Source organism: Bidens hawaiensis, unplaced genomic scaffold (genome assembly GCF_021521415.1).
Source record: "Bidens hawaiensis isolate Kalapana, Puna unplaced genomic scaffold, B.hawaiensis_p1.1 tig00002866_1, whole genome shotgun sequence".
Taxonomy (NCBI): domain Eukaryota; kingdom Viridiplantae; phylum Streptophyta; class Magnoliopsida; order Asterales; family Asteraceae; genus Bidens; species Bidens hawaiensis.
The window spans coordinates 239,061-266,633 of record NW_027491154.1 but is presented as its reverse complement, the minus strand read 5'-3'; the positions used below and the strand labels follow the sequence as shown (position 1 = coordinate 266,633).

At 36.1% G+C, this 27,573-nt stretch overlaps 2 protein-coding genes and 1 pseudogene across 3 annotated transcripts; 2 read left to right on the top strand and 1 right to left on the bottom strand.

The window, feature by feature from the left end:
• The first annotated feature begins 3,270 nt into the window (after positions 1-3,270).
• Positions 3,271-11,890, top strand: LOC143621495 (uncharacterized; annotated as a pseudogene). Its single transcript, XR_013151532.1, has 5 exons — positions 3,271-5,479; positions 5,569-5,697; positions 8,548-9,332; positions 10,488-11,310; positions 11,389-11,890. The product of XR_013151532.1 is annotated as an uncharacterized LOC143621495 (transcript).
• Positions 11,891-14,912: 3,022 nt separating this feature from the next.
• LOC143621499 (ATP-dependent 6-phosphofructokinase 6-like) lies at positions 14,913-18,524 on the bottom strand. The gene is made up of 13 exons (XM_077092905.1): positions 18,384-18,524; positions 18,078-18,124; positions 17,951-17,990; positions 17,782-17,844; positions 17,520-17,657; positions 17,275-17,433; positions 17,135-17,188; positions 16,978-17,046; positions 16,300-16,429; positions 15,948-16,216; positions 15,829-15,877; positions 15,589-15,743; positions 14,913-15,380 (listed from the first exon to the last, which is right to left on the bottom strand). Exons 1-13 carry the CDS (start codon positions 18,498-18,500, stop codon positions 15,204-15,206), a joined length of 1,467 nt encoding a protein of 488 aa, XP_076949020.1. The 5' UTR covers positions 18,501-18,524; the 3' UTR covers positions 14,913-15,203.
• Positions 18,525-23,906: 5,382 nt separating this feature from the next.
• LOC143621447 (small GTPase LIP1-like) lies at positions 23,907-26,726 on the top strand. The gene is made up of 7 exons (XM_077092869.1): positions 23,907-24,073; positions 25,353-25,444; positions 25,548-25,692; positions 25,770-26,074; positions 26,145-26,198; positions 26,282-26,403; positions 26,480-26,726. The coding sequence occupies exons 1-7, from the start codon at positions 23,962-23,964 to the stop codon at positions 26,646-26,648; spliced, it is 999 nt and encodes a 332-aa protein (XP_076948984.1). The 5' UTR covers positions 23,907-23,961; the 3' UTR covers positions 26,649-26,726.
• Positions 26,727-27,573: the final 847 nt, after the last annotated feature.

The following is a 27,573-nucleotide window of genomic DNA, read 5'->3' as shown; positions in this document are numbered from 1 at the left end:
AATGCTCGTTTTATGGTGTATTGTTTATGAAAAAATAGTTATGGTCGTTTAAAAGTCATAGGAGTAGTTAATTTAAAATAATGGATAAACGTGTAAATATTATATAAATTGACAAAATGTGATTGAAGTAAAAGAACTATATCAATACTATATAATAAATAAAAGTTTTCTCATGTCATATGTCAATTTTTTTTATGCATTCTTATTCTTTATTAAGTTCTTTTTATATATTTTTTGTTTAATGATTTCTTTAATTGCTTTTACAAAACATATTTTATATTTTTTAAAAATGTTAGGTTTATTTATAAAACATTTTTATAAACTGAACATTTTCATTATTTAACGGGTTCATTGTTAAAAACACGTGGATCTTTAATTGAACCCGACCCGCCTTCTTTTCACCTGTAACCGTAATATCTTTCTTTCTATCCAAATTGTGTCGATCAAAACCTTATCGATTCTCCTTTACTGTACATTCTTCAACTAAACGAACGTTTTCTTCTACTGATGGTTGGTTCGTATCGATTGTACCGTTTATGTTCTCATAATACTATTTTACTTTAGTTGCTATCATATTTTTAGTGAATTATCTAATTTTGTATTTAAAAAAGTATTTAAAGATTTATGATTTATATTTAAGTTTGTGAATAGTAGTTATAATTTAACTTTATACTTAATATATTATTCAACTTTATTTATCAAAAGTTATCACTTTCAAAATTTAAGTTGTCCAACCCATGTAAAACACGGGTACATAACCTAGTTTGTATATATATATTTGAATCAAATATTGTTAACCAGGTGACAAAAGACTACATTACACCTAAAATGTAATAAATTTATGTATTGTGTGTTGTACCTTGTGCATGGTTTTGTATACCTCTTAAAATTTAAGAGTCTCCAACTCATGCTTTATATACAATGTAGATATAATTAATGAAGGGCTTGTTTATATAAATGATTTGAGTTAGGAGGCAGACAGATGGTACGTTTAAGTAGGACCATTGTGAATAGTTACTTTGACCAAACTTTCCACTTTATTTAAACCATGCGTAGTTATAAAGCCCCATCATCAGGCGTTATGCGTCACATGACGCCCAGTCAGAGTTATGATTTTTTACAAAAACTGGGTGTAGTCATAATGCCCCACCCCCAGGCGTTATACGCTACGTGGCGTCCAGCCACGTTTTCACTTTTTTGCACCCACTACCGGATCCAATTATTCCGGCCATCACGAAACCCACCGGATCCAATTATTCCGGCCAACATGAAAACCCACGAAACCCACTTGTACACTTTTTTGTTTGTTTTTTTTACAATACAATCACAAAACAATCCCAATCACAAAACTTATGTATATAAAATACTTTTAAACCTCAAATCACAATCACAGCACAATCCCACCGTCAATCCTCACCCAGATCTCAAATCCCTCCGTCAATCCCCACCCAGATCTCAAATCCCTCCATCAATCCCCACCCAGATCGCAAATCCCTCAGGCGATGAAGCAAATCGGAATCGGAAGCCGGAAAAAACCGCCACCGTCAAACCACCGCCACTGATTTCAACAATTCATCATTAGAAGGAAAAGCTTTGGTTGCAACTAAATGGTGGCCACAATTTGTAAATGCTTCTTCAGAGGATATTAATCATTGTACATGGGATGGAATCTACTGCAATGAAGCAGGAAGCAGGGCCGGCCTAGGGGTGTGGCCGGGTAGTCGACGGCCACAGGCCTGACACCCCATTAGGCCCGAAAAAAAAAATTAAATTTTTTTTTATGTATTTTTATAAAAAAAAATTATGTATAATCAATGTTTAAACATAATTTCATAATCATTAGCTTGGTCTAGTGGCAAAGAGTGATATATAACCAAGAGGTTGTGGGTTCTAGTCTTAGTTGAGACATTTTTATGTTTATTTTTATACAAAAGGTTTTTACACGACTCAAATCATAATTAAGTAGTACGTAAGCCCACTTAATATTAAATTGTTTAAACAAAAAAAAAGTGTTTTTTTTACTTAAGACCCAAAAAAAATTTCGTCTTTGGCCCAAAAGAAATTTCGTCTTTTCGGAGCCAGCCCTGGCAGGAAGTGTCACAGTTATATCCCTTTACTATCATTTCCAAACCTTGTTAGGCTTAGTTTAGACAAGTGTGGTATTGAAGGTAATCTGGGAGACCTTGACTTCTCTTCATTTCCAAACCTTGTTAGGCTTAGTTTAGACAAGTGTGGTATTGAAGGAAGCGTCCTAGAGCAGATTGGTTTACTCTGTAGTTAGGGGTTGTGATAGGATTGTACCAGTTGACATTTATGTCCCTGGTTGCCCACCAACAGCCGAAGCTCTTTTATACGGGCTTCTTCAGCTGCAGAAAAAGATCAACAGGCGTAAAGACTTTCTTCACTGGTGGACCAAGTGAGATCTGCGTCATGTTATGTGTGTTCGATATGCGTTTTACCAAATAAATTGTGTATGTGCTTATGTGTTCGTGTAGAGAGAAATTATGAGACATCTCGAATGGTTTTTTTATGCTTTGATATGTAATATTATGTGTTCGATTGTTTCTTTAAGATGGGGATTGAATAAGGCACCCAAAAATGATTGTTTTGTGTAGACTCTTGATCAGTATATGCCAACAGTTTTATACATACTTTATAGATAAATTTTAGTTTTCCAGCATGTTGGCTAGGAAATTTTATTTAAAGAAAAGTATATGCATTTGTATTTAAGAAAAAGGTAAATCATATATTAAATTGGCTAGGAAATTTTATTTAAAGAAAAGTATATGCATTTGTATTTAAGAAAAAGGTAAATCATATATTAAAAAAAAAAGCATTATTACAATATTTTACTATCTTCAAATTATTAATCAAATCTTCATGTTACATGTGAAAGTGAGAATGTTGTAAATCTGTTTGTTTGTGATGGAAATTATTAAAAAGTTAATAAAGTGATCACAATTTCATAGGCGTATATTAGGGATGAGCTTGGTACCGTACCGATACCGAAAATACCGATCCTGAAAATCATAAGTTCTTGGTAACGGTGCGGGTACCAAAATATTCGGTTCGATACCAATATTGAAGGTAAAAATTCGGGATGTACCGATACCGTACCGTACCGATCCCAAAACTCAAAACTTTGGAACCGAATTTGCTCATTCCTGGCATATACCCCATTACACTATCTGGGTGTTTGTGAATTGTATTACGTAAGATGAAAGGTCAATTTTTTACTAGGACCACTGTGGATACGGTCCAGCTACAACATTGGATTCAACCCTTAAAAGGGGTTAGAAATTTTTGAAAAAAAGACATATTGTTGACTAAAGGTTCCTTTCTGTCGTTGACTTCCAAAGTTAACACGGCTTTGGGAATGCATTTATATATATATAATTATATATCCAATACGACTTGAGAATCCATAAAGCCACACTCGTTCAGTTAGTTAATAAATAAGCAATAAATAATATAAATATTTATATAATGTGGCATACTAATGCTATTGCTCATCTTCTTCTTATGATCCTCGTTTTCATGTTATCACAAACCACCGCCACCCCTTTCTACATATTATCAGAAGGAAAAGCTTTGATTGCAACTAATTGGTGGCCACGATATGTAAATGCTTCCAATCATTGTACTTGGGATGGAATCAGATGCAATCTTGTCACCGAGATAAGCTTTTATGATCAAAACCTGAAAGGTAATCTTGGAAGCCTTGACTTCTCTTCATTTCCAAACCTTATAAGCCTTGAAATTGAAAACTGTGGTCTTGAAGGAAGCATCCCAGGGCAGATTGGTTTGCTCTCAAGTCTCACCCGACTTTCACTTTGGGGGAATCGACTCTCAGGTAACCTACCTGCTTCCCTTGCCAATCTCACCAGTTTGAAATACCTTCATCTTTCACATAACAATTTCAGTGGTGAGTTACCTGTTGCCCTCGCCAATCTCATCAATTTGCAAGACCTTTATCTTTTTGATAACAATTTCAGTGGTGAGTTACCTGTTGCCCTCGCCAATCTCATCAATTTGCAAGACCTTTATCTTTCTGATAACAATTTCAGTGGTGAGTTACCTGCTTCCCTTGCCAATCTCACCAGTTTGAAATACCTTCATCTTTCTTATAACAATTTCAGTGGTGAGTTACCTGTTGCCCTCGCCAATCTCATCAATTTGCAAGACCTAGATCTTTCTTATAACAATTTCAGTGGTGAGTTACCTGTTGCCCTCGCCAATCTCATCAATTTGCAAGACCTAGATCTTTCTATGAACTGTTTCAGTGGCGAGTTACCTGCTTCCCTTGCTAATCTGACCCATTTAGAATCCCTTTATCTTAGTAATAACCAACTTAGGGGTCCAATCCCACCATCTTATGGTTCCATGCTCAATCTCATAGACCTAAACTTGAGCACAAACCATCTCAATGGATCCATCCCAAACGAAATTGGAAAGCTTTTTTACCTTGATCTTTCATCAAACAATTTGTCAGGAAATGTATTATTTCAATTCAATATTTGTTATCTGCAGTATCTAAACCTCTCTATGAATTGTATGACTGGAACTATCACAAGTATTCTTGATTGCAGACATTACTTAATGTACCTCGACATTAGTAATAATAGTTTTGTTGGTAATGAACTTGATTATTCAGAGTTCTCACAACTGAAGATCCTGAATCAGTCTTTGAATAATCTAAATACTGCAATCGTCCCCAGCCCATCTTCAATCCAGGATAGAGAACATAAGCCCAAAAACAAGCTGGTCCACAATTTAACCATCTTTCTTCCACTCATCGTGGGACTTTGCTTCTTGCTTCTTGTTTACACGTGTTACAGAAACCACAATGCTACAGGAAAACGATTGGAGTCAGAAACAAAAAAACACGGAAATGTGTGTTCGGTATTGAATTATGATGGAACAATTGCATACGAAGACTTCATCACCGCAACAGAGGACTTTGACCTCAAATACTGCATTGGAACAGGTGGCTATGGTAGCGTTTACGAGGCCAAACTGCCTAACGGTAAAACATTTGCTTTAAAAAAACTTCATCGCTTTGAAGCCGAGCAACCGATATTCAACCAGAGTTTCAAGAACGAAGTCCAAGTGTTAACCAACCTAAGGCACAAAAGCATTGTCAGACTGTATGGATTTTGTTTGCATAACAAATGCAACTTCCTTGTATACGAATACATGGAAAGAGGGAGCCTATTTTGTGCCTTGAGTGATAGTGAATCAGCTGTTGATATTGATTGGATGAAGAGGGTGAACATTATTAAAGATGTAGCCCATGCTTTGGCATACATGCATCATGACTGCAACCCTCCTATCGTTCATAGAGACATATCAACCAACAACATTCTATTGAACTCAAAAATGGAAGGATTTGTTGGTGACTTTGGCGCAGCCAGATGGCTCGATCCTGATTCCTCCAACCGAACGGTAATCGTAGGAACTTTGGGATACATTGCTCCAGGTATATCTACCTAATCTTGCACTTCTTTTATGCCTATTAGCGGTTGGAAATTTTCCAATAATCCTTTGATGTATACATTTGTCATGTAGAACTTGCCTATAACATGATTGTGACGGAGAAATGTGACGTGTATAGCTTTGGGGTGGTGGCACTTGAGACAATTGGAGGGAAGCATCCTGGAGACCTCCTGTCATTGCTGAACCATTCAACTGGTCATGGTATAATGCTGGAAAATATATTGGACAAGCGACTCCCTTATCCAACCAACAGGTCAATCGAAAAGGAAATCATGCGTGTTTGCAATGTAGCATTTGCATGCATTCTCACAGATCCCAAGTGTCGACCGACAATGAGAAACGTGTCTCAGGAATTATCATGTTAAGGGCATTGATCATTAACTATACTTTTATCTTGAATGTACTTACGCATGCCTACTCTATTTATCATGTTCCAAATTTAGCAGATTATAGGGCCCAAGTATATGTATGATATAGAAACAAAGTTACGGTAGCAGTTTATAGAATAAAAAAACATTGAACAGGGGCTCACCGAAAGCTTATATAACTTATTATTGAGGGTTTACTATTTGAATTAAAATGTCAATTTGTGTTAAGTGGGCCTGATATTTACTTTAAATTATGCTAGTACCTGTTGCACTTCAATATTGAGGGTTTACTATATGAAACAAAATCTGTAGTATTACTATCCAGGATGAGAACTAAGTAGGTCAACTTCTATAAGAGGCTTAACAGATATTTTGAAAATTTCTGGATAAACTGGAGCTTTTGTATGCATATATTTTAAATTCAGAATTTTAACCCATAGTGGAACCCAGCTTATATAAGCTATAATTTTTAAAACATGGGTGTGAAGCTAATAGTAAAATGATGATGTATATACTTGTAACTGCACGCATTTTACATATTTTACAAATCAAAATTACTTCAATTTTAACCCATACTGGAACCCAGCTTATATAAGCTATAATTTTTAAAACATGGGTGTGAAACTAATAGTAAAACGATGATGAACATATACTTGTAACTGCACACATTTTACATATTTTACAAATCAAAATTACTTCAATTTTAGTTTTGGTTGGAATGCAGTTTTAAAACAATACAAGCAGATTTTTTTAAACGCCTTCAATTTTAGTTTTGTTAAACCCATTGGTTGTTCAATGAACTTACCTTTTCGTTTAGGTTAGGCCGGGTGGAGAGGCGCTAAAAGAAGCACTGGTGTTCGTGTTTTACACAAGTAAAAGATTATTTTGTTCTGCGAGTGTGCATCCGTGAACCCTTCGAGTAGTTAAAAAAAGGTAAAAGCTTAGGAGTAAAAGTGATAAGTGAATGTAAAAGCCAGATAACAACCCAATAAAAATGATTTATGTATAGTATCATTGCTATTACGAGCATTAGCCACAGCAACACCGCTTAACTGTGTCATGTCAAGAGGACCATAATGAAAACATTTAAGCTCTAGAGTTTAGGGGAGAAGTGCAAATTAATCTTATAACTGGTTGACCGTATCGGAACCGTAACCGAAACCAATATAGGAAAAACTACTTACTAATCATCGATGGTTAGGAACCAGTTAGGAATTTAAACATAGAAACCGGTTAGGAACCTTAACTGAACATAGGTCAATACAATTAGTGTTTATGGTTAATTCCAATTGGTTACTTGTTAGTTGCATTTTTTGGCACGTTTTATAACACTTTAAACACTCATTTTCGCCATATATAATGCATTTATCATAGATATGTCATATTATTTTGTGAAACATTTGTTTGGGTGGAATGGAGTCTACTTTGGATTGTTTTGTTTATTGTTGGTGCGGAGCGGTTAGAAGAGATGACGATGGACGTTGGAAGGAATTATGAAAAATCGATTATCGTTAGACCACATTCCATGAATTGTTGAAGTTAAGAGCCCTATATTGAAAAGTTATATTTGTGAGCTTTTAAAAACAAGACATAGGGATAAGAAGTACTTGAATTTTAAATGGGTGACATAAAAGATAAGACGTTGGATGAAGCTTAAAAAGAGGAGTATAACAATTATTGGAAGAGATCCTATCTTTCTTTCTGGTGATCACGACGGCAGGGAGAAAAAAGCAACAAGAAGTTTTGGTTTTGTTTAGTAAGATTTTTTTATGTTTTCTTTCATATTTACTTTGATTGATTTAGCCACCATGTCCGGCTAAATCAATTTAGTTTCAACACTATGGTATTTTGATTTGTTTCAAAACTTATGTGAAATAGTTATGTGGTTTGTTTGTTTAATTGGTTTGTTTGTGTGATTCTTGATCTTTAACCCGGTTCTATTCCGGTATATATTAGATTGTTAATAAACCTGATCAAGTTATTAATTTTTCTAATAAAGTTCATTAAGATTAAAAACCCTAATCGAATTTTTAAGTTTTGATAAAAGAACCAAATAATGTTTTGAGTTTGTCTATGAACCCAAAATTATTATAGAGTCACATGATCTAGTTAAACACTTCGAATTTTTAAGTTTTGATAAAAGAAACAAATAATGTTTTTAGTAGGACCACTGTGGATACAGTCCAGCTACAACATTGGATTCAACCCTTAGACCATGTGTAGTGGTTGCCACCTGCGTTATGGGTGAAAACGCAGGGGGTACACCGCCCCCCCCCCCCCCCCCCCTGCGTTATGTTGATTTCAAATTTTCAAGCGTTTTATATACAACGCTGATAATGGCAATGTATAACTCAGGAAACACCGCCCCCCTCCAAGTTATGGAGGCTTTAACCCCTGGATGTGGAGCTTTACGACTACACTTGTTTTTTGTACAAAACCATAACTCTGACTGGGCGCCACGTGGCGCATAACCCCTGGATGTGGAGCTTTACGACTACACATGGTCTTAAAAGGGGTTAGAAATTTTTGGAAAAAAGACATATTGTTGACTAAAGGTTCCTTTCTGTCGTTGACTTCCAAAGTTAACACGGCTTTGGGAATGGATTTATATATATATAATTATATATCCAATACGACTTGAGAATCCATAAAGCCACACTCGTTCAGTTAGTTGATAAATAAGCAATAAATAATATTAATATTTATATAATGTGGCATACTAATGCTATTGATCATCTTCTTCTTTTGATCTTGTTTTTCATGTTACCACAAACCACCGCCACTCATTTCAACAATTCATCATTTGAAGGAAAAGCTTTGGTTGCAACTAATTGGTGGCCACAATATGTAAATGCTTCTTCAGAGGATATTGATCATTGTGCTTGGGATGGAATCAGATGCAATGAAGCAGGAAGTGTCATCGAGATAGGCTTTATCAATCAAAACCTGAAAGGTAATCTTGGAAGCCTTGACTTGTCTTCATTTCCAAACCTTATAAGGCTTAGTTTAGACAAGTGTGGTCTTGAAGGAAGCATCCCAGAGCAGATTGGTTTGCTCTCAAATCTCACCCAACTTTCACTTTGGGGGAATCGACTCTCAGGTAACTTACCTGTTTCCCTCACCAATCTCACCCGTTTAAAAGGCCTTGATCTTAGTAAAAACAAACTTTTGGGTCCAATCCCACCATCTTATGGTTCCATGCTCAATCTCAGAGAACTAGACTTGAGCACAAATCATCTCCATGCATCCATCCCAAACGAAATTGGTAATTTGCAAAACCTGACATGGTTGAATCTAGGTGACAACAATTTTGACGGTCCAATTCCCTCAAGTTTTGGTAACCTAAGCCAACTGATTTTTCTAAACCTTGGCATGAATTCCTTAAGTAGGCCCATTCCATTGGAAATGTCAAATTTGATTAGCCATTTAACTGAACTTGATATTTCATCTAACCATTTGTCAGGCAATGTATCATTTCATTATCCTTGTTATCTAAAACGTTTAGACATCTCTAAGAATCAGATAACAGGATCTGTCACAAGTCTAAGCGCTTGCTCTAGTATAGACTACATGGATCTTAGTAGTAATAATTTAAATGGTGAAATACCTTATAATCTGATCAATGCACATTTCGAGCATCTGAATCTGAAGAAACACTAAATGACCCCGGGCGGATTACGGATAATCTGGGGGTTAAATAGATGTTTCCCACGAGGGGTTAGACCCGGCAAAGATGGTTCTTCTGATAACCTGCAAAACAGACACCGTGAGCTCGTCACTGAGAAGGGGGGGGACCTCCTTGTGACCACCCTCCGGCGTGAGAATCAGACTAGATTGCTCTTGAATATAAGTGTATATTAAGAGATTGCTAGAGCAGATATCAGGTATATGATATAAGATACAAGATAAGATGAGATGATCATACCATTTGGGGTATTTATAGCCGAAGGTAGGTTTCCAAGAAGGTGTAGCCGGCTGAATAGTATTCCTGTTCTACCAACTGTGGCCTACGCACGTGCCATGCTGGTAGTTGGTGGGTAGGCAGCCGCCGACAGTGACCAGGCCTGCTGTGTACTATTCCTTTTCCACCAACTGCAGGCTATGCACGTGGTATGACAGGAGTTGGTGAGTAGGCAGCGGCTAATAGTGACCTACAGTACAAGAGCATGCTGCTCGCCATACTGTTGTCAATGAGCTGTCGTATCTCTGGTCAGATCTTTTGCCCATACCTCGTCAGGTACAGTACAAAAGATCCTCCAGTATCGTACGGACTGGCTCATTTGGGCGGGAGTATTCCCCCTCCCGCCTTTGTGCGGGATTGTTCCCGGCTTTGCTCATTCCTTCAGGTGACTACTGAATTATTGAGAGCTAAGTGCCTTGTGCGTGTAGCCTTGCTGCGCGGGTGGCCTTCCCTGATGGCTTGTATCCGCAGCTGCGGGAACAGGCGGAGTACTTCACCATTGGGAGGCATTTCCTGCGGGAACAGCTTGCGTACTGCGCGTAAGGACGTCACGTCTCTGAGCATGGTGGGTCCTACGGATCCAGTTGGTTTCTGCGCAGACGTCTCTCTTCAAGGTGAGTCCTGCGGGTCCAACTGGGCTCTGCTGGGACCTACCTCTTCAGAATCTGTCTCATAATCACCTTACCGGAATTGCTCCCTGTGATCTTTGTGCCAATAATAGTAGAGTTGATTTGTCATACAATGACTTGACGTGCTGCACAAAACGAAACAAACGTGTTCTCAAGTTAGGAATCTTTATTCCCGTCATCCTTGGATTTTTCTTTTTAGTAATTTGTTATGTTTGGTGGCGTCATAAAAACTCTGTTACAAACAAAATCCAGCCAGAAAGCAAAAAGCACGGAAATGTGTGCTCTGTATTGAATTATGATGGCACGATTGCATATGAAGACTTCATCACTGCTACAGAAGATTTTGACCTCAAATACTGCATTGGAACCGGTGGCTATGGTAGTGTTTATGAAGCCAAACTGCCCGACGGTAAAACCTTTGCTTTGAAAAAACTCCATCGGTTTGAAGTCGAGCAATTCGACCAGAGTTTCAAAAATGAAGTCCAAGTGTTAACCAACCTAAGGCACAAAAACATTGTAAAACTCTATGGTTTTTGTTTGCATAACAAATGCAACTTCCTTGTATACGAATACATGGAAAGGGGGAGTATGTTTTGCGCCTTGAGTGATGGTAAATTAGCTGTTGAAGTGGACTGGATCAGGAGGGTGAAAATTATTAAAGATGTAGCACATGCTTTGGCATACATGCATCATGATTGCATCCCTCCTATTGTTCATAGAGACATATCAACCAACAACATTCTCTTGAACTCAGACATGGAAGGATTTATTGGTGACTTTGGGGCAGCTAGATTGCTTGACCCGGATTCCTCCAACCAAACGGTAATAGCAGGAACTTTGGGATACATTGCTCCAGGTATTTTCATACATATTATTTATGTCTATTAACTATTTGAATTTTGTTAACAATCCTTTGGTATATATTGTCGTGTAGAACTTGCCTATAACATGATTGTGACGGAGAAATGTGACGTTTATAGCTTTGGGGTGTGGCACTTGAGATCATTGGAGGGAAGCATCCGGGAGACCTTTTGTCATCCCTAAACAAATGGATTGGTCATGGTACACCATTAGAAAATATGTTAGGCAAGCGACTACCTTATCCAACTGATACATCAACTGAAAAGAAAATCATGGTTGTTTGTAATGTAGCAGTAGCGTGTATTCTTACGGATCCAAAGTGTCGCCCGACAATGAGGAACGTGTGTCAAGAGTTATCAAGTTGAACTCATCATTTGGGCTATCTCCTAGCTTTATCGTACTGAGAACAACCCTTATAATACTTGTGTCACTAGCAAATAAAGTTGTAAGCTTTATCATATTAAGAACAACCCTTAGTTATACTTGTGTCCTTGAGTAAGTAAAGATTCCTCAGCAGCAAATAAAGTTGTGAAGTTGAAGTTGGTATGCAATGTAAATGAATATAAATGCTTAAATGAATCTACTAACTTCAAACATTATACTTAATAACAAGTGCATTGCGCTTCCTTTTCGTCTATAAGTGAATTGGTTATATTGGACTTCGGTCAAAACAGCCACGTACTTATACCAAAATTTGACCCAAATGCTTTGGTTTGGGCCTTTTTTTTCGGCAAAATCTCGAAGCTCAAGCAGAAACCCAAGTGAAAAAACAAAACCGGACACCCCTGTGTCAAAACTCAAAAACCGAAGTTAAAGTCCAAAATCGACCCATACACGCCCCTATGTTAAAGCCCTTCAAATTGTAAAGAATACACAAAATTTCACTATATAACTGGTTAATATTAGAATTTCTGAGTGCTTATGATTTATTTTAAATAATGACTTGTTCTCCTAATTTTCCTAAAATAGGATTGTAAAAATTTTATTTTGCAAAAGTGTTAAATAAGTTTTGATCAATGTGCGAGTTAATAAATCATTATATGCTAAAAATAATAAATAAATAAGACAGAATTACAAATTTTGTCCTTTAAAAAAAGCCAAATTACGGTTCGTGTCCTTTTTTTAGTTTCCTTGCAGGCGGTGTCCTTTAAACATTTTTTTCCTACACGTTACGTCATTTACGCTAACTGGGTTAGAAAAACTCAGTTAAATACCCTCACGTGAGGCGCATGTGAGGGTATATTGGTCTTTTCAACGAGGTGGTTCAGATATATTATTGTAAAAAATAAATAATATATATTAAAGATATACTCTCTCTCTCTCTCTTCTAGTCTTCTCTCTCTCTCTCTCTACTCCTCTCCCTGTCTCCACAGTCCACACCAACACCACCATGATTTTCTGGACAAAGGCTGCTGCATCTCGGGCCATGACTCAGATCCACCACCACCATAATTTTCCGGCGATCCCTGAGCAGATCTGAAACCACAGTGATGTTAGGTGTAACCCTAGATCCAACAGGGTATCCGAGCTTGTTCTTGATGGGTTCGGGTTATCCGGTAATTGGGGGTGTGGATTTCGTGGGTTTACGACGGCGGGTTTACGGTGGATTTACGGCGGCGGATCTGCTCATGGATATCCAACAGGGTATCCGGTGGGTTTACGGCGGCGGCGGAGGTGGTGGTGAGAATTGGGGGTGTGGGTTTCGTGGGTCAGTGTTGGATTGTCGCCGGAGTTAGAGATATTGGGTGATTTGGTGGGTTTGAGATCTAGGGTTAATGATTTGGTGGTGGTGGAGGTAGAGGCGAAATGGGTTGGAGGTGGCCGGATCCGGTGGTGGTGGATGGGTTGGAGGTGGCCAGATCCGGTGGTGGTGGTGGCCGGGTTTCGACCAGGTTGTTTAGATGGGTGGTTTAGATGGTTGACCGGGTGGTGGTTGTAGATGGGTGGTTGACGGCGGCGGTGGGAATGGAATGGAATCTGCAACGGGGTGGGTGGGGGTATGGTGGCCGGAGTGGTTGTGATATGGTGATGGTGTGGTGATGGTGGCGTAGAGAGAGAAAGAAGAAAGAAAGGAGGGGGAATGTGTTATAAATTTGCAGGTACAGGCGAAAAGACAAAAATGCCCTCACATGCGTCTCACGTGAGGGTATTTAACTGAGTTTTAATAACCCAGTTAGGGTAAAGGACGTAACGTGTAGGAAAAAAATGTTTAAAGGACACCGCCTGCAAGGAAACTAAAAAAAAGACATGGACCGTAATTTGACTTTTTTTAAAGACAAAATTTGTAATTCTGTCAATAAATAAATAAGCTCACAAGTATGTGCATATTAGTTAGACAAGCATTGAGTCTTTAAAGTATAAAATTAGTTTAATGAACTTTTCATCTACTTTTAACTTTTACAAGTTAAGGGACTTTAATATATCAAAATAAAAAATGAGTAGGGAAGAACTTTTTTATGAAAAAATAAAAATGTATATGATTATGAAAAAAATTAAGTAAAATGAAGATTTAGTAACAAATTTAACTTACATTAAACGGAATATATATTAGTGTGTCTACCATTGAATAGCACACTTGTCAGATGAAGTGGCGATGTTCTTTGATTAGGATTCTATTTGAGACTTTGGATTAAGTTGTTGGCCAGTAAACTCGTGACCTGCTTATCCTAAGATGACCTCATTTTTAATGTATATAAATAAACCAAAGTATCAAGCTTGTAAACATAAACTTCTTTTTTATATAAAAAAGTTTGTAAACTTTTAGTCCATAAACAAAAGGCCAAAAGATCTACGGATCTACCATCTCCATCACATGGTGGATACTATTATATCACCACTAAAAACCGTAGTTTTATATATAAAAACAAATATTCTATCATTATTTGGTTGTGATAACATTCTTTAGTAAAAGACACTAGAAAAACGGCAATTTTGTGAAACATGAATAAATCATGTCAACCTCATGATGATTCCCCTTAATTTCTCTGGAGTCAGATGAACTTAAAATATGATTAAACCCGTCTTTTAAAGTTTTAACATAACTAATCATATTGGAAAATTTGATTCAAAGAATCTCAACTAACTATTGACTTTTGATAAATATGTTAAAAGATAGGACTGTCGGGAGCTAAGTCGTTAATTGAGATTGTTATTTGTCAATAGTCAATAGTTAAATCCAATTTACCTTAAAAACTGAAGAAACTATAAAAAAAATTCATATAATTAAAATTTATGTATTAACTTAAGAAAATATATTAACAAGAAAATATGTAATTAAAATATATTACCTTAAAACAGGACAATATAGTCTAGCAAAAACGGGCAACGAGGCTTTCCAGTTTAGAGAGTGTGATGACCTAAATACAAGAAAGTCATCGTTTCATAATTAATAAAAAAAAATTAAGAAAATAGGTTAACGAATAATATGTGACAATCACCAAAGTGTTTATCTATTTATATTAATATATTTTGCTTGTATGATCAAGTTTTTTTTATAATGTATCTAATTTTATAATTCATATATTGGGATTGTTATAACACACATATTTGAAATCTAAACTTATACACAAATGTAAATGGAACAATATAATACTCATCCACACAAAAAAGAAAATATAGCAAGATCAAGATGTCTGATCAACAAAGCCATCAAATGTAACACCAGTGACAAACTAGTGCTAAAATCATCTCACTTAACTAGTATTAATAATAATATTTCAATACACCAGAACTTGGTTTATAAGTTTCTGGGAGACTTAAATCCATTCACGAATAAGCAACAATATTATCTTGAAAATTCTGCAAAAACTTGTGAACCGCATCCACGAAACCAAGTTTGTGGTGCTATTATTTTTGTGCATGCATTAAAAACCTTCTTAATTTTATGATTTACGCGTCATTTGCCTTGCTGTTGTCTCCATCAAGTAACTGAGTCGCCGGCTCTTCTAGTTTTTGGACTTCAGCGACGTCTTTTGGTCGCAAAAAGCTCGGTTGGTTGGTGGATGACAGAAGCCTGGCCCACATTCGATCGGTAATCACCACGTTGTTCTGCTTCTCAGTGATACGCTGCATGAAAACATAAGATTGGTCATGAGGCTTAAGGGCATTTGGATGGTGTGTTGGTTTAGACAAGTTTCAAAACTTTAATATTCAAAAATTCATTCATAAGAAAAATTATCATGAAAAAATAAGAAAGTATATTATTTTTTTACGATATTAACCCTTATGAAAAACACATATAAGAACAAGTTTTTGGTATCATATTTTAACTTACATTAAACGGAATATAAGTCTGTCGGCCATTGACAAGCCCACTTGTGAAGCCTGTGTAACCCGCCATCACTCCATGAACACAACTTTGAGCAAGAAGAGTGCAGTACACGTTATCAGATGCATTACTCGGAACCGCACGGATCATGTAAGTTGGATCTGCCATTATGCATGCAGGCAAGGGTGGGTATATTAGTCAAAACATCATCAAACACCTTCCAAATCATAAAGTGTAATTAATTACCTATGTATTTAAGAGTAATGGGCATGGAAGGTATTTTAGCAAAGTGAGCCTACAAAAAAGGGCATTTTAGTAAATTACCAAAAAGGGCAATTTAGTCAAAGATGTTTATGAATGAATACCTTGATTTTATCAGAAATCCATAATCCAACATCTTGAAGAAGTTTGTTTCCAGAAGCATCTTTTGCGGTTGAAGTTTTAAGGTTTTCTGCTGCAAGAAGTTCTTGACCCGCGCCCTCTGCTACAACAATAACCATGTGTCCGTTGTCTTTGAGACGCTTTTCCACATATTCTAGAAGCCCACCTTCGCCCTCAAGGTAAAAGGGCGATTCGGGAATTAAACATAAATCAACATCTCGGCTTGCCAACGTTGCATACATTGCAATGAATCCTGGAACACAATATTGATATGACCACTAACAATTTGGTACTATGAAGATAGTCAAAATAGAAAGAATGTCAAAATATGCGTACCACTATAGCGACCCATAAGTTTGACCACCCCTATACCGTTCTCAGCACTTTCAGCCTCCACGTGTGCAGCATTAATAGCACGTTGAGCCTCTTCAACAGCAGTATCAAAACCAAATGACTTATCAATGACCTGGAATAAACATAAAATGGATAATATAAGTATATGTATTACTGTGTAATGTGCACACACGTTTAATGCATGACCACGCAGATAAGATACAGCTAATTCAGGAAATTAGGCATGTAAACGAACTGAACAAGCAATGTACAGAGCATGTTCGTGTTCGTTCATTTAACTTTAACAGAACAAATGATCCAACACAAGACAGGGTTTTCTTGTTCGTGTTCGTTCATTAAGAAAATGAACATGTCTTCATTTATTCTTGTCCGTTAATACTGTTAACAGTAACATAAATGAGCTAAACAGTTAAAAGTAATCTGAAGAACAATGTGTTAGGCCTAAAAAGTTATTAAAACTAAACTAAGTTGTAATTGGTCTAACAATCTTCAAAAATAAACGAATGCTCACGAACATAAACGAACGAATGAGACATGTGTTCATGTTTGTTCGTTTATTAATTACACGAACTTCCCGTCGAACGGTTAATGAACAATTCATTGAACGTTCAGTTTGTTTACATGCCTACACAAAATTGTTATTTATCAGAATGCAAGTACCGGAATGTCATTATCAATTGTCTTAGGAATCCCAGCCACTACAGCCTTAAGCCCACGCCGTCTCACTTCCTGCGTAATTTAACAAATTTTCTTTTAACTTTTATAAAATTCCTGAGTTTATAAAAAAAAAGGATATATCATTTAAACATTTTATTACCTGATAAATAACTGCCGCTCCCTTCTGAGTACCGTCACCTCCAATTATATAAACCTAAAACACAACCCTTGTCTAATAAGAAACTAAAAGTTTAAAAAAGCTATACTTAATATTACATGTGGGAATATATGAAAACACACCTGGTTGATACCGCGATCCTGAATACTGTCAACTATCTTTGGTTTATCGTGGCCCCCACGAGACGTACCAATAATCGTACCACCACGTTTATGAATGTCATTCACAACCTTTGGAGTCAAAGTGATGGTGTTTTTTGAGTAAAAGCCTCTATACCCTCCCTGCACAAAAACATTATAAAACTTAGACCTTAATGCCATGATGTCAAAAGTTACATAATAATAATATTATTAATAATAAGACTTACATCTATACCAAGAACTCTGGTGACACCATACATGTGATAAAGTGCACATACGATTTCCCTAATAACTGTATTCAGCCCGGGACACAAACCACCACATGTTACGATAGCAGCATGTACCTCATCGGGTGCAAAATAAACCTGCACCAATATAGACTCTACTTTAGCAACAACCAATGTTAACAATCAACCTGTTGGAGATAAGAACATAGCCTAATAACGTAAATCATCTCATTCATAATTAAATAGGTCAAAAACAACATACCCTTTGGCGGGGTCCAGCACGCCGGAAATGTGTCCCTCTCGGACCATCCTTGTGAACAACAACCTGCAAAAGGTCACAGCAATATAAGCCATGTCATCACGGGTCAACGGGACCGACAATATTGTACAAAAAGCATACTAAGAAATTATTTTTATTTTTTGCAACCGACCTTTTGAGGCACGGTATCATCTGCATCAACAAAGTACTGCCTGTGATCCATCATAAGTTGAAAATTAATATACATACCATAAACAGATATAATAAAAAGTAATTACAATTACGCAGAGGTAACTTACTTCACAACCGAATACGCGGGATTCGAACGCAGTGGATTCGGATACGTCTGCATAAATCAAACAACAAAATGACATTATAACATGATCAACAACATTTGACTTTAATAACTGGTCAACCACATGTTTGTTCATCATTTCATCAACTTTTTTCATAATTAAACATCCAAATCTCAGTATATCAAAACCCTAAAAATCAAATCCATCAAACCCATTCACATTATTACGCAACAGATCTAAAAACCCCCAACCCGCAAAAAAAAAAAGACTTGACCGAGCCAAAAGAGAAGAGCATGTAATAAAACTTACAGGGAGATGAGAGATGTAATCAGTTAAGTGAGGCACATCTTCAAGCACATATCCTGCATCCCCTGTTTCAACTTTCATTTGACAACTGATGTCATAATTATTATTATTATTATCCATGACTTGAATAATAATCGATCTTTCTTCTTGAATGGAGTTTTTACGAATCGGATGCTTTATATGGAAAGAGTTTGACGACACGGGTACTTAAAATGTTTAAAGATCTCTTCTCTCTCACATATATAATAAGGTTTAATAATAATAATCAAGATTAGAAATAATAAAGTTTATATTTTTTTAATAAAGATCTTAAATACTCGAGCCTTTTTATTCTAGATTTCAGAAACAGGTGGCGCAGGAATTTTGGAACCGAGACACAAACCCTGGGAGGTTTATTGTGTGCTGGTTTAAGAATTATTAAACACCACAAATAGTCTCTGGTTTTTGCTTTTAGTCACAAAGTTCAACCCAAGTATAATTGTTCTGGAACATGTTTTTGTTAACTTTCAATTTTTATATATAATTAACTTTAATAGGGTTAATAATAGCTAACAATGACTATGTGTATGATTTCTTTTGTTGGATTGAATCTTGTATAGACTTTTTTTTTTTTTTGCTAACATGAAACATTGTTTTAATTTTTTACTGTTTGATGTAACGATGGAAGAACGGGTGATCATAGGCGTTATGTATAAAGTTGTATCGTCTTATATATGATAAAAAAAATCTTATCTATATGAGTGGTTTTTATGTTTGAAATGTCTGTCACTTCATCAAATTCAACTACTTTAAGCTATGCTTCGTTATTATTTTATTGTATACAAGTTTATTGAGGGGGTTTGGTTTTCTTTTATCTACATGAAATGAAATGAGTTAATATCTTTAAAAAAAATTATATTTTACTTGTAGTCTTGTAGTATATAAATATTGGTTTTTGTTGTATTAAGTAATTAACTTATTCAAATATGATGTGTAGATATTTTTATATGAGAAAAAATGTGTGTATTTTTGGACCCTTCACTATTTTTTGGGGTTATCCTTAACCTCTTGACTAGTTCTTTCGAGTATTGTTGATTAAAAATGGACCAACAGTTGAAGTCTGGAACCATCTAATAATTTCAAGTGTTCGTTTCTAATGGAGTGTTTTTTGAATATTATTGTTAATATTAATTGTTTATCTCATTATCCATAATATAATGTATTCTTTATTTATATAGTTAAAAGCTAAACCTTATTGACTTATACACCACATTTACCATATATCTTTTTCAATAATATGTGTCATGTCATCAATTAAACACTTCCTTGCGAGGGACACGAGAAATGTGTTGTAAAACTCCACTCAAGTGTTCTAGTAACTTGAAACGACAACTAACATTATCAGCTCGTTACAATCTTAAATTACCCGATAAACCATATACATACCTTACCCTATTACCAAATTTCTTGAACAAAATAATCCCTTCCATGAAGTGATCATTTTAAAATAATCTCGTTTTCATTTCAAATCCAATCGGTTATCACCATTTTCAGCCTAACATTGTTTCATACTCTAAGCGAGTACCAACCGTTCACGTTTTTAAACGAAAAAATGGAAGCCCAAATGAACAAATGGAAACCACATTGAGTAAAGGAAAACTAGAATGGGTGACTAATTTCCTTAATTATCCCACGAGTTCATAATAGCCATTTTCAATGAAAAACAAATTAAGCTCATCAGACGCTGCTAGCCCTGTTTAGTGAAAATATAAGCGACACTTTTTAAACAGACAGAAAACCAAAACAAACACATGGAAACCACAAAAAGTAAAAGAAGACTAAAATGAGGACTCACATCCTTAATCATCTCAGGAGTCCCTAATAGTCCCAATAAGTGAAAACAAAAGCTCATATGTCGCTACTAACCCCGTTTAATGAAAACTAGAGCGACACTTTTTAAACGAACAAATGAAAACCAAAACAAACAAATGGAAACCATAACAAGTAAAAGAAATACTATAATGAGGTAAGCACCTCCTTAATTATCCCACAAGTCCCTAATAACTCGTTCAATGGAAAGAAAATCTCACCAGTCGCTGCTAGCCCCGTTTAGTAAAAACAGAAGAAACACTTTTCAAACGAACAAATGGAAACCACGAGTTAAAGAAGATTTGAATGAGAGACTCATATCCTTAACCATCCCAAGAGTCTCTGACAACCCTGTTTTGTGAAAGCAAAAGGCCATTAGTCGTTGCTAGCCCCGCTCAGTGAATATAAGAGCGACACTTTTCAAACGAACAAATGAAAGTATAAACGACTATATGGAAACCATAACGAGTAAAAGAAGACTAAAATGAAGGACTACCTTCTTAATCATATAACGGGTCCATGATAGCCCCTTTTAGGGAAAACAAAATCCCACCAGACCAGTCCTTACTAGCCTTGTTCAGTGAAAACAGAAGCGACACTTTTCAAAAGAATAAATGGAAGCCTAAACGAACAAATTGAAACCACAACGAGTTAAAGAAGACTTGAATGAGTGACTCACTTACTTAATAATCCCACGGTTCCTTGATAGCCCTAGTAGTGAAAAGAAAAGGCCACTAGTTGTTGCTAGCCTTGTTCAGCAAAAGTAAGACGACACAAAGAACAAGTGGAAGCCCAAACGAACAAATGGAAACCACAGTGAGTTGAAGAAGACTAAAATTATGGACTCACCTCATTGATTATACCAAGAGTCCTTGATAGCCCCGTTCAGTGAAAACATAATCCCACTAGTCACTGATAGCCCCGTTTAGTGAAAACAGAAATGGAAGCCCAAACAAACACATTGAAACCACACCAAGTAAAAACAGACTAGAAAGAGGGACTCGTCTCCTTAATCATCCCATGAGTCCTAAAATCTCCGATCAGTGAATACAAAATGCCAGCTGTTGCTTATAGCCCCGTTCAGTGTAAATAAAAGCGGCACTTTTCAAAAGAACAAATGGAAAACACTACGGGTTAAAGAAGACTTGAATAAGGGGCTTACCTTCTTAATCATCCCAGTCACTGATTGCCCCGTTCAATGAAAAAAAAGCCCACCAATCGCTGCTAGCCCCATTAAATGAAAACATAAGCTACACTTTTCAAATGAACAAATGGAAGCGCAAACAAAGAAATGGAAACCACAACGAGTAAAAGAATATTAGAATGTGAGACTCAACTTCTTAATCATCCTAGGAGTCCTCAAAAGCCCTGATCATTGAAAATAAAATCCCACATGTCACTGCTAGTCTCGTTCAGTGAAATCAGAAGCGGCACTTTTCAAACGAACAAATGGAAGCCCAAACGAACAAATAGAAGCCACGAGGAGTAAAAACATACTATAATGAGAGTCTCACCTCCTTAATGATCCCACGAGTCTCAGATAGTCACGTTCAATGAAAACAAAAAGGGCCACATTTGTTGCTAGCCTGTTAAGTGAAAACCAAAAGCGAAACTATTCAAATGAACACATGAAACCCAAAGGAACAAATGAAAACCAGTACAGGTTAAAGAAGACTAGAATGATGGACTCACCTCCTTGATCATCACACGAGTCCTTGATAGCTCTGTTAGTAAAAACATGAGCCCACCAGTCGTTGATAATTCGTTCAGTGAAAGTAGAAACGACACTTTTCAAACGAACAAATGAAAACCACAAGTAAAAGAAGAATAGATCGTGAGACTCACCTCTTTAATCATCCCTTGATTCCTAAAAGCTCCGATTAGTGACTACAAAAGCCTAATTGTCGCTTCTAGCCCCGTTCAATGTAAACATAAGCGACACTTTTCAAACGAACATAAGGAAACCAAAATGAGTAAAAGAATACTAGAATGGGGGAGTCACCTCCTTAATCATCCCCGAGAGTCCCTTATAGCCCTGTTCAGTGAAAACAAAAGCCCATTTGTTGCGGCTAGCCCCGTTCATTGTAAACAGAATCGACACTTTTCAAACGAATAAATGAAAGCCCAAATGAACAAATAGAAACCATAATGAGTGAAGGAAGACTAGAATGAGTGTCTCACCTCCTTAATCATACCATGAGTCCTTTATAGGCTCATTAAGTGAAAAAAAATCCCACCAGTCGTTGTTATCCTTGTTAAGTGAAAAAATAGAAGGGACACCTTTCAAACGAACAGATGGAACTACGAGTATAAGAAGACAAGAATGTGGGACTCACATTCTTAATCATCCCACTAGTCTCTGCTAGCCCTGTTTAGTGACAACAAAGCGACACTTTTCAGTCGAACAAATGGAAGCCCAGACAAACAAATGGAAACAACGAGTAAAAGTAGACGAGAATGAGGGACTTACTTCCTTAATCATCGATAACCTCGTTAAGTGAAAACTAAAGCATGTCAGTCGCTTCTTGCCTCGTTGTAGATTAAAATGGATTCAACAAACTTGTACAGGGACAATTGTTCTCTTCTTGAGATTATAGACACGGGCACCACAACCTCTTTCAATACATGTCGATTATTTTAAAGAACAAGACTTTTTGGACTAGCATGAAATGCATATTTCTTGTTAGGCATTCAACCACCACCATAACATTCATATTAAACGGAGTTTTTATTTTCCCATTTTTTAAAAGTTTCTTACATAAGCATAGCAACAATTTTATTTAAAATCAAGTTACTTCACAATGAGTCAGCTAAATGGTTGGTTAGTTAATGACTTCCTGTCTACGTGACGCTTTAACCAATAGTTTCTAGCTAGCCCACAACACGTAATCCAACAATGTCATCCATTTTTCCCCAACAAAAATAACTCGAAGTTGAATATTGTGTAAATTTTTGTATAGATGTTAAAAAACGTAAAATTAATTGACCTAAATAAAATATACTTATGAAATTTGATTACCATCCTCTTGTTTATTTCTCACTTTTTCCTGTTTTAACCTGTTTAAACAACAATTTATAAAAAATATGAATATCACATCCCTCCATTTAGTAATATTAGTACTCCGTTTAATAATATTAGTACTTTGTTACAAAATGCCCCTATTTAGTGGGTGCTTGTGTGAGCTTTTCTTTTTTGTTTTTTGCCTTTTGGATGAGTAAAATGTCCCTTCAAAAACAACTAAAATAATCAAATTAAAGCTTTTAGGTGCTTTTGAATGAGCATTTTGAACATTTTGCCATTCCAAAAAGCAAAAAAGAAAAGCTCCCAAACATGCCCTTGACCTATACCAAATGTACCAAATGTAATCATCCTATGAAGATATGCTTAAAAATTTGGTAGTACCAACCAGATTTGGTTAAAACCGGGCGAATTCGGGTAATCGGGTCGCACCGGAAGCTCCATCCACTTTTCTTGGCGAACGATTTTGTAGAAATCAATGAATCAGGCATCAATTTCTACGAAATCATAGCGCCTACGAGGCTACGATTGCTCACCGTAAGAAGAAACCATTACCAACCAACAATAGTAATAATAATAATAATAATAACCTAAACCAACATTCCAAACCCCCTAGTATATATATTCACTCAGATTGTCACTTCACCTATCTAATTACTAGTTACTGTAATGAACCCCCCCTGATTTCTCTTTTTATCACCCAACGTAATAGGTATGTTTTGGAGAGGACGTGACAGGGGTAATAACAATAATAATAATATTATCAAAGACAAAAATGGCCTTCCGCCGTCCGGTCAGGTTCGGGTTCTCGTTGTTGGCGATTCAGGTAATATTAACATGCTTTCTTGTCATTTATTAGGTTTTCATTTCTGTATTTTGGGAACATCATAATGTACTATTCAATAATATAATATCATATCATAATATTTGCACACACTTTTGATGGCATGTATTAATAGTTTGATAGTTACTATTAATGTTACACTAGTTATTTGAATAATTGTTAGATGATCGATCACACACACAAGTAGGTTGTACAAACACTAGAAACTGTACCTGAAGCTGAAATATAGGTGAATGTCATTTACGTTTTTATTAAATGTGTGTTTGAACGTGTCCTTGATCTTGTTGTTTGCTTGATCACTTGATGTATGTAAAGACTGATTGCTGTTGACTCATGCTAAACTTTTACATTTACTTTCAAACATCCAGAAAATTAAATGTTACCTAGATATCGAGGCTGTTTGTTATACTTACCACAGCATATTATGGCAAATCAATGCTCCCCTTAAGCACGTCCTTTTTGTAACACGTGCTTTATTTTTGATGTGCTAGTCGCTGAACTGTTACTATTTACTCAAAAGACAACCCTTGTATTTAACTTTCACACATTAGCGTTTGCTTAAGTGATACCTATATGTTGAGTGGTTTGCTGGTGCCATAGTGGGTAGAAGTGAATTGGTCTTACTGCTTGCTAAACCCTGTATCACTTCTTCACAAGTTAATTGGTTTTGAGTTGAGTCTTGGGATTCCATACACGTTAGAAAAGGGTGCATATATGCTTGTGTCTTCGACAATTTTTTGCAACATTGGGCAAAACATAGTGGAAATGTTAGCATGAAATGTTAACTAAATCATGAGTATATGTAGTCATGTATAGCTTATAGCAAGTCATTTTGAGCTGCAACCAAATATTCAAACGGTCACATAACATGGAAAGATTCCAATTGAAAATTTCGCATTTCCTTATCAGTTCTATGAGCTTCCGAAGGTACAAATGTAAAATCATATATTCCTTAGAAGTTATTACATTTGCAATTAAAAGATTAAGTGCACTTGTCAATTTTGTTTTGTTGTTGGTTTGATGTATAACACTAAGCACTAATGTTAGACTATATCATTTACGCATTCATCTTCATATCAAGTGATTATGGTGCTCTGTATTTACTGTTTTGTCTTTCAATTTCGGTGGTCAGAAGGGTTTTCTTTTCTTGAATTAAGACAGGGAACCTCATTATCAAGAAACCAGTGGTTTAATGCTTAAATGTAAATAAAACCTTAATAATACATTTTGGTATATTAAAGTTATTTCTATGCATCTGTAGGTGTTGGGAAAACTTCTCTTGTTCATCTGATTGTGAAAGGTTCATCTATCACTCGTCCTGCTCAAACAGTCGGGTGTACAGTGGACGTTAAGGTTTGTCGCACATATATCTCTCCACAAATAGTTTCCAGTACAACCATACATAAATAACTTGTTTTTTTCTTTTTCTAAGTATTTTATTATGACATTTCTGCAGCATTTTACATATGGATCATCTGGCAGTAGCTCTTCAAGTAGCCTTAAAGCTGATACAGATAGAGAAATCTTTGTTGAACTTTGGGATGTTTCCGGACACGACCGTTATCACGATTGTCGCTCCATGTTCTATTCTCAAATAAACGGTACATGTTATGTTTTTATCTCTTAATAATCATATTTGTTCTGTTCTAATAATAATAATGATTAAATACGTTTACAGGTGTTATTTTCGTACACGATCTCTCTCAAAGAAGGACAAAAACAAGTTTACAGAAATGGGCTGCAGAGATTGCCGCCAGCGGGACGTTTTCAGCCCCGCTAGCTAACGGTGGGCCTGGTGGGCTTCCCGTACCATACATTGTCATTGGAAACAAAGCAGATATAGCTTCCAAAGAGGGTAGAAGAAATAGCAGTGGTAATCTTGTAGATATTGCCCGCCAATGGTTTGAGAAACAAGGTTTACTTCCACCAAGTGAAGAGCTTCCTTTAACCGACAGTTTTCCCGGTAGTGGCGGCCTTCTGGCGGTAAGATTTTCGATTTTTGCCAATTTCAAACAATATTTTCTTAATTTTTAACACTTCTAAAAACATGTAGGCTGCAAAAGAAGCAAGATATGATAAGGAATCGGTGATGAAGTTTTTTCGAATGGTAAGTAGTTAATTATTTTCAGACTAAAATGAATTTAATTTAGTATTATAGTAACATAAATTGCATGGGGATTATATTTTCAGTTGGTAAGGAGAAGATATTTTTCAGATGATTTGCCTGCTGCAAACCCGTGGTCAACCACCATACATCCGCCATTGCAGAGGTCTGATGACAGTGATGAAGATCGTCTATACTCCAGTACAAGGTGACACTAGTTACATATATATGTTAATGCATTTCCCTGTAATTATTTGGAGTGTAACTTGGGGTGTTGTATGCAGTCAAATTGGGAATGTTTTACCGCCACTGCCAGCTCAGCGAAATCTAACTCCGCCTCCAACACTGTATCCTCAGCAGCCTGTGTTGACCCCTGAAAACTATAATTTCCAGAGGTTTCGGTCTCCGGAATTGAGCAGTATTAGGTCGAAACGTACTGATATTAATGTATGATGCATCTTTGCATTAAGTTTAACATGCTTATAAGAAAAAGATGTATGCATCTTTGATAGAAGTTTATATTTTGGTGTGGTGGTTTGTTGAAAGTTGAAACAATGCTAATTTTCAGTAAATAGTTTCTTTTAACTAGAAAGTTTTTGCTTTTGGTTATTTGACCATGCCTGGTAAAATAGAAAAATCTACCCTTAATGACGATAACCTGAAGCACTTTGATTGACCCCACTTGCTTCAATCAGGTGTTGATAAATCGGTTGAAACAGATAACGACCATTAAACCAGAGCAAGCCGACTGGGACAGCCAGTTTCAAGATTTGGTTATGACAGTTTGATGGTTTAACGTGGCCGATTTGGTGCTTGTATATTTTTATCATATGCATAATCTTGATTAACCGTATTTGTAATTTTAATACAACATAAAGATTTGGAAAGAAAAATATTGTTTAAGACGGTCAAAACTGAACTTTTAAACCATTAATAGACTAGTCTGGCAGGCACACTCAACCTCCAAGTTGGGTTTGTTGTTACTCAAAACTGTAATGAGCCAAATCTTAAATTGTTGAGATGGTTTATAATATAAATGAACCCGATAGTCATCAAGGGTTCTGAAATAAAACCCGGCGACAGGAGATGATGACCACGATAGGAGATGAGAAGCAACTTAAAAGAGAGAAAATATTACAAAGTGGAAATGTTGTTCCAATCATATGACTTAAAAGTATTCAAAATTAAAACGTTACCTTACCACCATGAAAGTAAAAGAAGAAAAAAATCATGGACATTTTTCTTAATATTGTTGATAGAATAATATATTAACCTGACTATGAAAGTATATATTATATTCTGAATTATTAAAAAAAAGAAGAAAAACACATACTTTGTAAGTTTGTAGGTCAACAATAGAGTTTGGGCTTTTCAGCCC

Coding starts and splice junctions, on each gene's coding strand:
- LOC143621447 (XM_077092869.1), top strand. CDS start 23,962: ATGTTTTGGAGAGGACGTGACAGGGGTAATAACAATAATAATAATATT. Junction 24,074..25,352: donor TCTCGTTGTTGGCGATTCAG/GTAATATTAACA, acceptor ATGCATCTGTAG/GTGTTGGGAAAACTTCTCTT. Junction 26,404..26,479: donor CGTCTATACTCCAGTACAAG/GTGACACTAGTT, acceptor TGTTGTATGCAG/TCAAATTGGGAATGTTTTAC.
- LOC143621499 (XM_077092905.1), bottom strand. CDS start 18,500: ATGGATAATAATAATAATAATTATGACATCAGTTGTCAAATGAAAGTT. Junction 17,434..17,519: donor CCAGAGTTCTTGGTATAGAT/GTAAGTCTTATT, acceptor GTTTTTGTGCAG/GGAGGGTATAGAGGCTTTTA. Junction 15,381..15,588: donor AGACTTATATTCCGTTTAAT/GTAAGTTAAAAT, acceptor GTTTTCATGCAG/CGTATCACTGAGAAGCAGAA.